This window comes from Amborella trichopoda, chromosome 8 (genome assembly GCF_054954075.1).
Source record: "Amborella trichopoda isolate Santa Cruz 75 chromosome 8, AtrichopodaSantaCruz75HAP2 v2.0, whole genome shotgun sequence".
NCBI lineage: Eukaryota > Viridiplantae > Streptophyta > Magnoliopsida > Amborellales > Amborellaceae > Amborella > Amborella trichopoda.
This window is the reverse complement of record NC_142343.1, coordinates 29,760,777-29,775,628: the sequence shown is the minus strand read 5'-3', so window position 1 is coordinate 29,775,628 and position 14,852 is coordinate 29,760,777. Positions and strand designations below refer to the sequence as shown.

The following is a 14,852-nucleotide window of genomic DNA, read 5'->3' as shown; positions in this document are numbered from 1 at the left end:
CATTTATGAATACTCTAAGAGGTTAAGGAAATCTTTGCTCCAAAGGGCCAACTTTCTAAGTATATATTTAAAATATAGGAGGTGGCACGTGGAAAAGAGTTGGACTTGAGTTTTGAAATATTGATTCTCTCAAGGAGTGTGAGACTTTTTATCGTTCTCCTTTCGTCCTAGTTTTTCTATTTTCTTTGTTGTTTTATTATTATATTATCTTGAGCTATTACTTTGCAGAGAATCTTCATATATAACAAAGAGGGAGAAAGGAGAGGGATATTAGACAGAAAGAGAGTAAAACAATTTGATCTTGGAAATAAAATCCCGAGTCCCGACAACTCAGCCTAATTTCCACTCAGATCAAGCCCTGTCCTGCCCAAGCTTAGCCTAGCTTGGTCCTATATTCGAGCCCTCGCTACATTTTGTAGCCCAGGCCCTAATTTTTCAGGTCCAGCCATTTGAGCTGGGCAAACCGAACCACTGTTAACCATAAATATGCAGGAGATACGAGATATCTCGCAATACATAACAATATCCAACAAAAAGGAATATCATACAAGTGTGTTTCCAGAGTTCGGAAGAAAAACAGAGACTCATATTTTCAGTTTAGCTCTTAGCACTAACATAAGAGCAAGAGTGAAACCTCCCTTATTCCCCTCCTTTTCTCTGGGTTGAGAAACAAGCACCAATTTCAAAAGGACACTTTCAAAACAAACAATATCACAGCAATATTATGTGCACGAGGACCAACAAGTTTGGTTTGTAAAATAGGTAAATATCACCTGAGTTCAGCCTCCCCATCTAGATCAAGTTACCACATAGCTAAGACCAAGAAACAAACAATGGTTATGATGATGGGATCAATCGTCAAGTCTAGGGTCCACGAGCCATAGCCTGGTTTGAAGGAGGGCTCATTACCAACATCGATCGCCCATAGAAGCCAGGATGAGGCAGCCTTCGTCGAAGCTCACGACCTTCTTGGCATAAGGTAAAGTTGTGGCAAAAGAAGTGACTCGCATGGTCACATCGGACATCCCATTCCTCAAGGTGCTCCTCATCCTCAATACAAGAGGTGCAGCATCCAGATCTGATCAAAGCACTGCAGCTCCCCTGTTCTCTTCCCCTCACAAACATCAGCCAACAGAAATAAAAAAAAGAACGCTACCCTCCTATTAGAATAAAATGAAAAGCACGGTCCATTAAACTCCATTCTAGTATGGGATATACATTACTATCATTCTAACAATGAATGTTGAGATGAGGTGATAACCCACAAACAAAATGGAGAACATGAAGTAATATTAAATAGATGATGATTAGGACGCGAAATGGTGTCATTCAAAATCAAGTAACTTCGGCAAGATGCCAACCCAACAGCTGGAATAGAGAGCAAACTTTATAAATAATTCCTAGACGCAGATCTTGTTAGAAAGTTGCATAGTTAAATTATTTCCAGGAATATAGAAGTATTTTTATATTAAAAAAACTGATCTCCTGATAATATGCAATTTGCACAATCATAAAGGTTGCCAATGTGAATAAATGGAAAACATGAAAGGGCAACAAATTAACAAATATCCAAAGAAAAAAGAACATGAGTTGTGAATGGTTCAATTAAAAAGAGATTCACTCAGCACCATTTACTAGAAAGGGGGGTCTCGTGCAAGTCATACAATATATGGAATCACTATCCTTCATCTTTTGGATACTACAAACATCTGGTACTCACTTATCGGTATTGGAAAAGCCAACTGCGAAGATATTTTCCAATAGAAATCACCTAATGCATTGAAAATGGGGTTTTGAAATTTTGTGACCGAGAATGCTGCCCAGGTAGAAGGCGCTATATTTCTTAAAACAACAATATTTAGTACTTGGATTATTTCTTTTCTCTTGATCTTAAAAAAATAATACTGGTAACACATACAATATGTCTCGTTTTACCCTGAACTAATAATATAAGAACAATATTAAATCACCTAAAGCATAGAATATGGGCTTTTGGTTTTGGGACGGAGATTGCTGCCCAGGTACAATGTCTCTATATTTCTTTTGCTATTTTTGTCCCTTGTTCTTGAAAAGATAATACTGGTAACACATAAAATATGTGTTACTTTACCCTGATTAATATAAGAATAATATTTTCCCAAGGGCATCTACAAGCACTCCTTTTTGCTGTAGTCTCAATAGTGACTGCTGATTCCATCTATCTGAAATGGAAATAGATGATAAATACTGACAATTTAAAGTTTTTTTTTTTTTGAGAATGTTTTCAAAGTAAGTTTATTTTGAGTATATAATACATTTATCTTTGGCAGCTTTTCAGCATCAACAAATCAATCCAGATTCTACAAAACAGTGCAATAAAAGAATATAATAATGTGTAAACTGTCATCCTAGCTATCCATCAGCCACATACAAATTGGAGCATATCTAGATTTCTTTCAGGCAACATTTTGTGTAGATTATCTGCCATAGAGGTAGATGCATCCTTCCTCTTTGTAAATATAGTAATGGATGAAATACAGAAAATTTCCTATTCCTAATATTCATTTTGTAAACAGCCCATTCCAAACTAAGGCTGCTAAAAACAAATAATTTAAATAGTTTCTACACATACCAGTAACAATGTGCACCGAAACAACTCACTAGTAATTTTCTAGTGCAGAAGACACAAATGTGGTCCTACCAAAAAAGCTTTTCCAAGGTTATGTCACATGTATGATCCCACCCCAAATGGTTATGGCACATGTATGATCCTATTAATGAATATCTACTTAAGCCAAGGTTTAAAAAGATGCCAGGCAGCCCCACAGGTGCCCGGGAGGGTCAAGGGTGCCTAGGTGGCCGCCTAGAACCTCTTGTGCCCAGAAGTTTGAGATATATATGCATATATGTGCTGTCCAATAGCACATATATGCCTATATATGTGTTAAAAATGTATACTTATGCATTTATATGTATTCTAAGTTTCTTATACAAATGTGTGTGAATGTAGAAACTCGTTTAAATCACTGAATTTTTTCTTCTTTGAATAACTAATGGGTCTTTTGGATCCTAGGGTATCCAAAATTATGTTTTGCATACCCAGGGTATTTTGCACAAAAACATGCGTTGGCAACATTTTGGACCCATAATCACATTTTCTGAAAGTAAGAAAGAGGGTCAAACATGGGTACACAAAGTCAATGAAAAAGTTGGCTTATTCAAAACATGATTTTGTGTAAGCATGAGAGTAGGAATACAATACAATACTGATGATAATACAATAATTTTATTAATAGGAAAAGCATACAAAGAGAATAAAAAATATTAATAGTATTATAATATAATGATATTATTTTATTTATAATACTATTATAATATTATTTTATTTATATTAATAGTATTATAATATAATGATATTAGTAATACAATATTATTATAAAAATAGAACAGCATATTTTAATAAGGGTGTGGTTTGTATAAGGCCAAGGCCCTAAAAAATCAAAGTGGGGTGATAGTGCCGAAATATGTTGTTTCAGTATCATAAATCTTTATGATGGCCTGAAAATTTATTTTCATCTCTAATTATAAAATTTAAAGTAAAAAAATAGTGTAAATCGAGCAGATCTATGAACAATTGAAATTGACGGTTTAGATAATATACTACAAGATGCACTATTTCCAAGACTTGAAATCTATATTTTCTCATGTCCATACATCTTGAGGTCAGAAAGATCAAATTGAGGGTTTTTCAGCATCAAAACAACATTTTCTAATGAATTTTTGAGGCGCACCTTAATTTGATTGTTTAGGACCCCACCCTTATATAAACCTTTTCCTATTAATAATGAGTGCCATAATAATATAATAACATGTATTATCGTATTATATTATTAGTATAATAATAATAATTATTATTATTTCTGATACTGAAATAATATAGTTTGGCATTATTTGAAGGTACCCCCTCTTTGATAATAATAATAATAATTATTATTATTATTTTCACACACCGGAGCCACACACTTTATCAAATACAACTAATTCTGCCAAAATACCCCCACAAATTAAAGAGAGAAACTATCTCAAATTTTAAGTTTTAGAGAGAGAGAAAGCATCTTAAAATCTTAGAGAGATACTAGATCCAATTTTAGAGAGAGAAACTACTTGAAGAGTTTTAGAAAAAAACTATCTCAAGTTTTTTAGCGAGAGAAACTATCTCAAATTTTAAGTTTTAGAGAGAGAAAGTATCTAAAAATTTTAGAGAAAGAACCTATTGCAAATTTTAGAGAGAAGAAATACCCACAAATTTTTAGAGAGAATGTTTTAGAGAGAAACTATCTCAAATTTTAAGTTTTAGAGAGAAAGTATCTAAAAATTTTAGAGAGAGAAACTATATCAAATTAGAGCGAGAAAATATCTACAAATTTTTAGAGAAAAACATTCATGTTTCAGTAACCAGGTTTTAGCATAACCAAGGTTTGACATAATAAGTTCTTAATTCAAACCCTGGGTTTGTTAGATCATGGAGCCAAACAAGCCATAAAACAGTGAAAAGAAAAACATAAGTATATAGTGTATTAGTGATTTAGTGTCCATACATCATACAGCCATAGACTACAAGTCTCCAATGACACCAAATGACCAATACAAGATGATGTTGTACAAAAGATGCTATGCAAATGAAAAGAAAGAGGAGATCTTTAATTATTGAATGCCTTGATGTTTCGACTTTAATGTGCGGTTGTCTAACAGGCTCATAATCACCCCAAAAGTCTTCTAAGAATCTCATTTGAACCCTAAATTAATTGCAAGAAGATATGGTAAGGTTTCAGATGTTTCTACGAAATTCTCAAAAAAAATCATTTCGAGAAAATCACAAAATCAATCAATTTTGGGTGTTTCTACAGCATATGAAGAGTTTTTTTTTTTTACTAGAATACCCCATTTTTGTGGGTCAAAATGACCCAAAATAGCCCCATAAAAAAAAAACCCGCCTTTTTTATTAAGTTCCTGAGCACTGGGTGTCTGTCTAGCCCACCTGGGGAGGTGCCCAGAAATTTCCACCCAGGAAGGTCCGCCCAGGCCTGACAAGGCAGCCTAGGCGGCTACCTAGGGGCTGGGAGGACAATTTTTTGCAGCATTTACTTTAGCATGGTCAATGATGCCCAACATGGGTCTCTTTGGTTTCCCAACATATCATCTACACATATACAATTGAAGCTTCATCCCATGTTTTTCTTATGTTCCGGTTCCTGAGGAGATAAAGACTAATGAGACTGTTATTGCAGTAGGTGCAGGGCTTATATCATTGCCTGTTCATCTATTACTCAGATAGTGTTAATGGAACATAACACTATATGAACAAATCTGTTTGGCTTTTTAAAGTGGATCATGGGGAAATTTGGGGACTAGGAAACCTTACACATATAACAGTCTGAACTAGGATAGACTCATGTAAAATTACGAGATTGATCATTCAGGGGATGTCCTCATGCTTTCATCTGAAATGGAAGATAGCTGACTGCTTCAATCTTTTGCAGTTTACCATTCAACCAGGTTCTCTGACAAGTCCAGGATGGTGACCTTTTCTTGGTTTTCTCCCCCTTTTGGTTTGCGTTACCCTTTTTTGACAAAGCCTATAAAGGCAACCCATGGACCTAGGCGTACAACATTTTGTGGGACCCCAATGGGGGCTGGATGGCAGCATACATGAGAAACAAAGGGGTTGGATAGTTTTAATTGGGGAACTAGGAACTACGGCCCATAGTTACGCGAAACGATTTAGAAATAAGAAGCGCAAAATCACCTCCCGCTGGAAGATTCTTGTTTTCAGAATTGAGGACCGTACAAGAGGAATCGTGGGGGACGAGATTCCTATTTTTAGGAATCGAGATTCTACCAAAATAGAATTGAGAGTCCTACATAGATGCAACCGAGATTTAAAGCTCTTTAGAATCAAGTTTCCGACCTAGTTGGAATCGAACAATATAGAAATATAGAATCGAGATTCCGACATCTTTGGAATCGAGAGGGAGCTGAGAGGGAAATAATACATGTCTCAATGTCATTTATTGACCGACATGCATACACGCAGATTTAAATTATTTGTATTACATTATTCCTAAAATCTTGGAGTTGCAATCTCTCCATTAGATCAATACAAGGCATAGTTAAAGAATTGATGGAATACAACAGTAAAAACAGAATGGAATATATTTAAAAGAGATATCTCTGCCTGGATTTTCTGAGAATGGAAGCACAATCCACCGAACAAACTCAGTTTCGTTACATGCCAGATTCTATGCCAGAAAGTTGGTCTTGCCTACAATCCACCGAACAAACTCAGTACCAGTTTGGAGCATTTGCCAAAGTTGGTCTTGCCAATAATTCTAAACGCTTTTATGCTTAACAAAAATCAGGAGCAAAATACATGCATCACGGAGCAAAAACTTGCCTGCTGCACCAATATGAAAATGGAACTCAAAATGCAGTCTACAATAATTTCCCTCCTTCAAGATATACAAAATTCACAAATTTTCCCTCGAAATCCAGGCACACAATCACACAAATGCAACAAAAAAATCCAACTAGGAAGAATTTCCATGAAATATTCATTCTAAAATCAGATAACAACTAGCCAATAAAGCTATATTTAAATAAAAAAAAAAGAAAAAGAAACAAAGATTTACCTCCAAGTTGAATTGCCTACGAATTTCTGTACGGCTAGGATAGGTTATACAAGGTGCCAGGCAGTTGGAACCATAAAATGAATAGCCCAGAAAATAAAGCAACGCATAAGCCGTACAGCTACCCAGATATCCACCAGACCTCATCCTCTCAACATTGCTTGCATAGAGCATACAAGGAGCAAATGCTCCAAGAAGACCTGAACATAATTTTATGCAGGTCAGTTTCACCAACATGCTAGTCAATTAGTACTGCTGTTTACATACACTAAGAAACAACTCCTACAGGTTACAATGTTGAATCACACATCACAAAACACTGCATACATAGTGTCCCCAGCAATGTAGTTATCAACCAAACTAGTCAGCATCCGAGTCACATGTAACCAAAAGGAGAAATCCCAAAAGAATGGAGCTAATCCTCACTCACAGATCAATTCCATCAATCTAGCTACATGGCTGGGGATGTCAAGACATATCCAGAATATACAATTTATTACTCCCATAAAGAGTGTTAAATTGCCACATTGCTTTAAACTCGGGATCTTTAAAGGGAGAAATTTACTCAGAGCAAGATAAAGGCCATAGATAAGTGAATATACTCATGTCTATCTCATCATATGGCTGAAAGCAGGTAAAACCACATGCATAATATACCATCTCTGATCCCTGTAATTGTGGAATGCATTTTCCTCAACGTAATTAGGTAAGCCAAAAGAAAGAATCCTATGATATTACCCAATATATGTTTTCTTTTATGTAATCAATGGTTCATTCAGATAGCACAATACATAAATAATGACGACAAAAGTATTCTTCTTTTTAATTTTTGTTTAATTTCAAAGGATGTATATTTTGCTTTTAATTTTGGGGTTTATTTTTAGGGTTTTAATTTTTTTTTCAGGATTCTAGGGTTTTTTTTATATTTTTAGGATATTAGGAGTTCTTTAGAAAAGTATTTAGAATGCTTATGGAATAATTGTCTTAAGTTAGGACTATTTTAGTCAATCTCATTTTTGTATAGGGGCATCATTGACTTTTGTAGTAAACTATGAAATAAAAAGAGATGCATCGGGCTCTATTTTGCTACCTAGTTAGGGTTTTGGGAAGGAAACCTGGATCTTTTTAATCAATGCTTGTTCTTTGGTTGAAATTTGTTTAATTTTTTGTTTTCTTCATTAAATCTCTACATCAATTGGTATTATAGCACAAGATTCTTGAGCAATGAGGGTGAAAATCTTCAATCGAGTCTAGGGTTTGCTCAATTTAGGCCAGGGTTTGTTGATTTCAGCCAAGAATTTGCTAATTTCAGCCCAGGGTTTACTAATTTCAGCCTAGAACTTGATGATTTCAGCTAGGTTCGCTGATTTTCTGCCTAGGGCTTGTAATTTTGGCGAACCTATGGCAGCAAGAAGAGGCCTCTCATAGACCTACCCTATGATGCCAGAGATCCAGAAATTGAAAATCTCATGAGACAAGCTCAACAACTTGCACAACAACTCACATGCATCACTCCAGGACAAGACAACAATCTTTCCGCCCATGAAGACATCAAGTACAAACCTTTTCATTGTCCTACTCTGCATAAGGAGTTGAGTGAAGAGGAACGTGATAGAAGACCCAAACGTGGGGCACATCACGCTAGGGTTTCAATTTAAAGGCATACATTCCTAACACAGGTTGTATCCAAAATCAGCATGTTGTAGATCGGGATTCGCCATCAATCTTCAATAAATGCTCAGCTGAACAACAAGTAGGAGATCTGATGTATGATGAGGTTCAAGATTATGTTTTGGAAGAGAATCTTGCTCGTGAAGAATATGGAGAGGAGGTTGCAAGGGAACTGATAAAGCCATTGAAGATCTCAGGGATAACAAAGAGGCGGAGCATTCAAGAGATTTAGGGCATTGCCATCAGAGCAGGTCAGCGGAAGTGTGGCTGACTCATTAACAGCCAGTTATGAAAAATTCAGCCAGCGGCTTGCCTAGGCGGCCTGGCCGACAAACCTATGCCTATGCGGTGGGGTCTATGTGGGCTTGCCTAGGCAATTGCTTAGGAGATCACCTAGGCAGGCCCAAGGCGGGCGCCTAGGAGTGGGCGCCCACCAAGTACCACCCCTTTAAAAAAAATCAAATCCACCCTTGAAAAATAAAAATGCAGGCCTTTTGTAATGCCCTTTTCTCTCCCTCTCTCTCTTGTTTTTTGAGAAACAACAACATTTTTATTACATCATCCTTTGCAAATTACATCACCATGAAAGTCATTTGGCCAATACAACAACAAAAACAATCTTCATACAAACTGAAAATCAAAAAATCAAAAATAACATAATCATTAAAGCCTCAGTAATAACTCTTGTTTTTGCTAGAGCATCTGCCTCTCTCTCTCTCTCTCTCTCTCTCTCTCCCTCCCTCCCTCCCTCCCCCATGTGCTCTCTACATATGAGAAGAATAAGCAGACGCCTCCATTTCTCTCTCTCTCTCTCCCCTCCCCCCAGCCATGTGCTCTCTACATATGAGAAGAAGAAGCAGATGTCCTCCAAGTGTTCGATGTGCAATCTCTCTCTCTCATACACACATAAACATACACAAACAAAGATACACATGGACCCGTGTGCTCCTTTACATCTACGAAGAAAAAAGAGAAGAAGATGACCTCCAATGTGAGGTCTCTCTCTATCTCTCCATATTAGAAGAAGAAAAAGAAGAACATCCTCCAAGTGTTCAAGACCTCTCTCTCTCAAATACGGACCCAAAAGAAAAAAAAAGGGGATGATCTTTAAGAAATTCATGCGAGGCCTATTGCACATACATACACGCGTGCACATGCACACATACACACTACACACTACACACTACACACATTAAAAAAACACACACACGAAACAACATATGCCCCCTACCCCAACCCTCTGCCCTTAGGGCCACCCAAGTATCTGGGCGACAGCCTAGGCACTCACCCGACCGCCTAGGCAGTCAGGGCCCTTGGCCACCTATGCGACCGCCTCCACCTTTTTTTAACATTGATAACCGCAAATTGTGGCCTTGGATTCAGAAAATAATGGATAAATGTCAAGAAAGCCTCTAAAGTCCAGAAACTTGAGTTTGAAGTTTCCTAAATTATTTTCAATGCGAGTTCAGGGATGGCCACATTCGATAAATTATCAATTCCTCAATATACATATTAGGATCTGTTTCTTGAGGATAATTCTTACCACATATAATCTTTGAGCCAACAAAGAAGAAGAAGATTGAAGAAGGTGGTTTTAATGCTCAATTCATCTTAGCACACTTCAAAACTCAAGGACAAGCTTGCTCCAACTAGGGAGTCTAATATAGGAAAAAATTATTCGCATTTTTAATTTATTGTATTTTCAAAGGATGCATATTTTAATTTTCACTTAAGAGTTTATTTTTGAGGGTTTTTAAGTTTTTAGGGATTCTAGGTTTCTTTTTTATTGTATTTTTAGGATTTTAGGAGTTGTCTAGAAAAGTAGTTAAGAGTATTTTGCTTTATTAATAGAAATTTCATTGCGAGTTTTGTTTTAAGTTGGGATTATTTATTTTTGATAGAGGCATTATATAGAATAAAAATACGTGTGTGGGGCTCTATGGGGCCATTTACGTGACTTTGAAAAGACGAAAAAGCAAACAGAAGCTTTTGCTCCCTACTTCGGGTTTTGGGAAGGAAACCCTGGTTTCCTTAAATTGGTGCTTGTGCTTTGCTTAATTTTCTATTTTCTTCATCAAATCTCTACATCAATAAATCTTGTGCACCTTAAGTTGTAGAAAGACAAATTAAAAAAGAAAAAAAATGGTTAAGGAACAAAGAAGAAATTCACCAATCAACTCAAAGAGAGTGAATCTGAAAATGAAAAGTTACATCCCAAAACTCCACTAGAAAACTGGTTGGCTTTCTAGTCACCTTTCTTAAGATATAAGTGAAAGAGACCCATCATTATAGGAGAGCTGGGGACTAGGGAGACCAGAGACTTGCTTGATCCTAACAGCCAACGACCAATGAGGTCCATTTACCCTGATATCCTATCTAATAACATTAATGGAGCCTCCTGCAAGAACAATGGCACCAGAAAACAATGGTGAAAAATGTGAGTCACAACCACAGAAAAACTTTGCCAACCACACAAATAGAAACCCAGTAGAAGTGTCACTTGAGAGGGGAAGCAATTCCTATAATCTTATCGCCATGTGCTCTGAGAGGAGCCAAGTTTTGGGTGGGAACCTGCTTGAGAGGGAGTTTGGAGAAGCCCCATCTCAATTGAGGAATCTTGACCGCTCCAACCCCCTCTCTCTTTCATTTACTTTTTATTTTCTTCAGTTCTGTCATTTGGAATGCATCAAAACTGCAACTCTTATCTCCTACCACTTGACACACGCAAACAAACATGAGACCATGTGTGTGCACACAACACACAAAGGACAAGAAATGGAAATGTGCTAGTTCAAATTGCATGATTTCCAGTCCAATAGAAAAGCTTCACTAATCAGATTCTCAAAAATCGAATCAGATTTTATGACGATAATTTCAAAGATAGACAATTTCTCTAATGAATGCATAAAACAGTAACATTGTTATATATACAGGAAACGTAAAAAAAAGAAGCATAGGATATGTTTGCAATAACCCAAAGCTCAGCATGAACAAGAATCTAAAAAATAATTATAAAGACTTCATTTTTCTCTGGTAATGATTGATTGAGTTCACTTTACTTCTTAAAATTTCTTCCCAGATTAAGAAATTTCCACAGCAGCTTGCTCCCATGATGGAGAAAGAGACATAGAAGGCATGAACAAACAATTAATTTACATTCTGGCTGCCCACTATTTAGCTATTTAGTGTTCCTTGATTCAAGTAAGACACTCTTAAGACTTATCTACCACAGAACCAGTGAGATACATAGCTCACATTCAGAAAAGCAAGAAATTCAGGACCTTCAGCTGGCTCAATTTCTAAAATCAGAAAATTTGATCCAAATTTGTTATTCAAAGAAAAAAGTGAATACCAGCTTGTCAAAAAGATAAACGAGTTTATCATGCTTATTGGTCACATACCCTTCAAAATTTATCTTGTTAGTGTTTAATTTCGCGTACAAGTAAAAAAATAGCCGTGTATCAAGAATATTGTAAAATGGATAGTCAGATTCTGTCCCAAATCAAGTAATTGTGTATCTAATTGATCATTTTAAGAAGAGTTATAACTTCAATTCAGTTGTAAGAAAATACAACTTCTTTCTTTATTTGGAAACTAATACAACTTTGAATTTCATTTCATAAAAAAATAATCTCAGAGACAACCAAATAAAGGAAATATTCACCATCGACCCAATTCTTTTCTAAAATGTCCCTCAAACTTGACACATTGATTAATGGACCACCAATAGTTATTTCCCTTATTGTCGTTCCCAAGCAGTGTTACAAAGTACTGTAGAATGCCATGCAAATATCATAAGGAATATCAATGAATTTTGACAAAATTATAAATCCAATGAATTTTGAAAATCTTCCAGTTTATAACCATCCACCTTGAGAGCAGCCTTTCATATCCTGCCACACCATCCTTCCATGTAACACCAAAATGTCCACCATCTTCTCCATTCCTAAATGCCATATAATATCTTAACATAATGAAAACAGCTTTCAGACCCCATTAAACTCAAATTATGTTTCCAAACACAATGAAATCCCATAGACCTGTTAAAGTGGAATAAAAGCTTCACTACTAGAGTTTCCCCATCAAACTGCACACAACCTTCAAAAATCCATCCATGACCTTGTTCCCTTATCCCTCATATTGACAATCCTATAAAAGTCCTTTATGTTGCACAGCCTAGTTTGTCCTACTTAAGTCTTCTGGACCCGATATTTTTTTTCTTTCTTCCTGTTGGTGTCTATGCTTCTATCCTCTGGAGCTGTGTTATCCATTTATCAACACTCCCACAAAATCCCTTGTTCTACAATTGAGCTCCCTTACTAATCATTAAAAAAAAGGAGCTCACTTTTCACAAATTTAAGATTGTTAAGAAACTTGGCTATCCTGAAGTTCCATATTGCACAAATCATCACTGGGTCCTACTGTATATCAATCTTGTCAAAAACCTGAATTCTTCAGCAGGACTCTTTTCAAAATAAATAACTCATGACCTTCAGTTCTGTCCATGAAATCCGAACATAATGAATGTGACTTTCCCTTGTTCTGATTGGTGTCCAGAATGCCACTTCAAGCAAAGAAAATTCTTCCAAACCCAACACTTGAGCTGGAAGTGCTGCATTAACCGATACACTAAAACCCTGAGTTTTGGAAAAGAATTGAAAAAAAAAATATCTACCCTGCATCATGGGAGGGCCTGGAGACTAAATTTTCCTTCATAGAAGTTAATTATCTAAAATCATATTCCTCCACTGAAACTTTTCAAAGTTAGAGCCATTTGTAAACAAAATGAAGATAGGGACTTCCAGTGAGTGCTAATTCTGCATCATTGCGATAAGGTCACTGCTCATTAGAAATTTGAAGATTTCATGCATATGAAGGGAGATGATGCCTAAACAGTTTACGGTTAGCTCAGCTCAATTAAAGTCAGATCTATTAAACAATTACCACTTGTCTGAAATAAATAGAACTTTTAAAAAGCGTTGAGCATACAACTCGTGTTAATCATAGATCTTTAGTCAACAATAAGAAATGCATATAAACCCTAAAAGAAGGGCATGATATCACATATTGAAGGGGAGACAAACCAATAAAGGCAACAAAATAAATCTGGAAAGAGGAATTGCAAGGATCGGTCCACATGCAAATCAATCATACTCATAACCTATCAAAGACCAAAGGGGAAACAAACAACAAAGAAAGGTGTACCAGACATCGATGAAAAAAGATGGAAATAAACCACGAAAGAAGGAATCAATAACGTCAAAAAATCAATACGGAATAACAAAAATAAGATCCTTAAAAGGAATCAAAACAATCAAACGACATGCAAGTCAATCTAAATATTAAATATTACTATTCCAACAGAAACCAAACAAAAATGAAAGGTGCACCAAACAGTGATGAGATCAAACCCTCTCGACAGATCAAATTTTGATTGAGAAAAATCCTACAGAAATGTCAGGGAGAGAGAGATGGATCCTTGTGTTTACCAAAGAAAGATGAGATTTACAGAGAGCGAGGATAATTGAGAGAGAGATGACATCTTAGAGAGAGAAAAGAGAGATGTTAGAGAGAGAGAGAGGACTCACAAACTTCAAGATCGCTGCTTAAGAATTCGTTGTCATCACCACCAAGGCAATCAAACATGGAAGAGTTCCACTGCTCCCTAACCCCTACAAAAGGCACACCTTCAGCCACCCATCCTTTTTCCTCCTCCTCTCTCTCCTCTTTCTTCATATCCTCTGAAACAAACTCTTCTTTCTTCTCAGTTTCCGCGTCCTCCTTCAAAACCCCATTGTTGGCTTTTGCTTCATCGCTCTTCTCTCCTTCTTCGGCCTTGGATCTCGCCATGCCCGCCCCTTCCATATTCCTCTGCAATTCTTCTTCCTACGACAAAGCTATCTATTAACAAAGAAATGCCAATTTATTATCATTTGGTTTGTTAGATATGACTGTTTCCATTGCTTCGTTATTTCTATTAGTTCTCCTCTTTTTTTCTTTTATTTTCTCCCAATATATCAGCCACGTAAGGAAAACGGACCGGCCTGTTTACATTTTAATATTTTCTTTTTAAGAATTTATCAAAATATTCAAGAGATCATTCCCCTTCAACAAGGCCGTACATTATTTTATAGGTATTTTAAAATTTAAATCAAAGGTATGGATAAGAACAAGATTTCTAGTCCCGACTTTGGAAATGTGTCTCTTTTTTAAATTCATTTTTGAGATGGATTTTAGAGTTAAATTTTTAGAAATTGTCAGGTCCACTTCTCATCGTTCCATCTGTTTTAGCTTTCCATGAGATTGATCTTGATCTTGTGATAATATACATATATATATATATATATATAAAAGCTTGCTTGATATTGTCATGGTGTTTGTGGTTAGTCAGTCATTGAGTTGAATTTGTCATACATGTATGTCTTTTTTCGTTGCAAACTACTACTATAATCTATATTATATGTTATTTTCAACTTGCGGTTGATATGTTACAATAGTTTTTTATGATTTAGTTTT

General features: G+C 36.0%; 1 protein-coding gene across 2 annotated transcripts; it reads right to left on the bottom strand.

The window, feature by feature from the left end:
- Positions 1–525: 525 nt before the first annotated feature.
- Positions 526–14,229, bottom strand: LOC18423673 (PLAC8 family protein). 2 transcript variants are annotated; one of them, XM_088874238.1, is made up of 3 exons: positions 13,925–14,229; positions 6,669–6,865; positions 526–1,160 (listed from the first exon to the last, which is right to left on the bottom strand). In XM_088874238.1, exons 1-3 carry the CDS (start codon positions 14,199–14,201, stop codon positions 1,125–1,127), a joined length of 510 nt encoding a protein of 169 aa, XP_088730364.1. In that variant the 5' UTR covers positions 14,202–14,229; the 3' UTR covers positions 526–1,124. The 2 variants fall into 2 exon arrangements, with proteins under 2 accessions (XP_088730364.1, XP_006828334.1); XM_006828271.4 differs by having other exon boundaries at positions 526–1,101.
- Positions 14,230–14,852: the final 623 nt, after the last annotated feature.

What these genes read in the sequence shown, in the direction of transcription:
- LOC18423673 (XM_006828271.4), bottom strand. Translation starts at nt 14,201, where the DNA reads ATGGAAGGGGCGGGCATGGCGAGATCCAAGGCCGAAGAAGGAGAGAAG. An exon ending in AAGCAGCGATCTTGAAGTTT is followed by an intron (nt 6,866 to 13,924) that starts GTGAGTCCTCTC and finishes AATTATGTTCAG; the next exon opens with GTCTTCTTGGAGCATTTGCT. An exon ending in GTAGGCAATTCAACTTGGAG is followed by an intron (nt 1,102 to 6,668) that starts GTAAATCTTTGT and finishes GGAAGAGAACAG; the next exon opens with GGGAGCTGCAGTGCTTTGAT.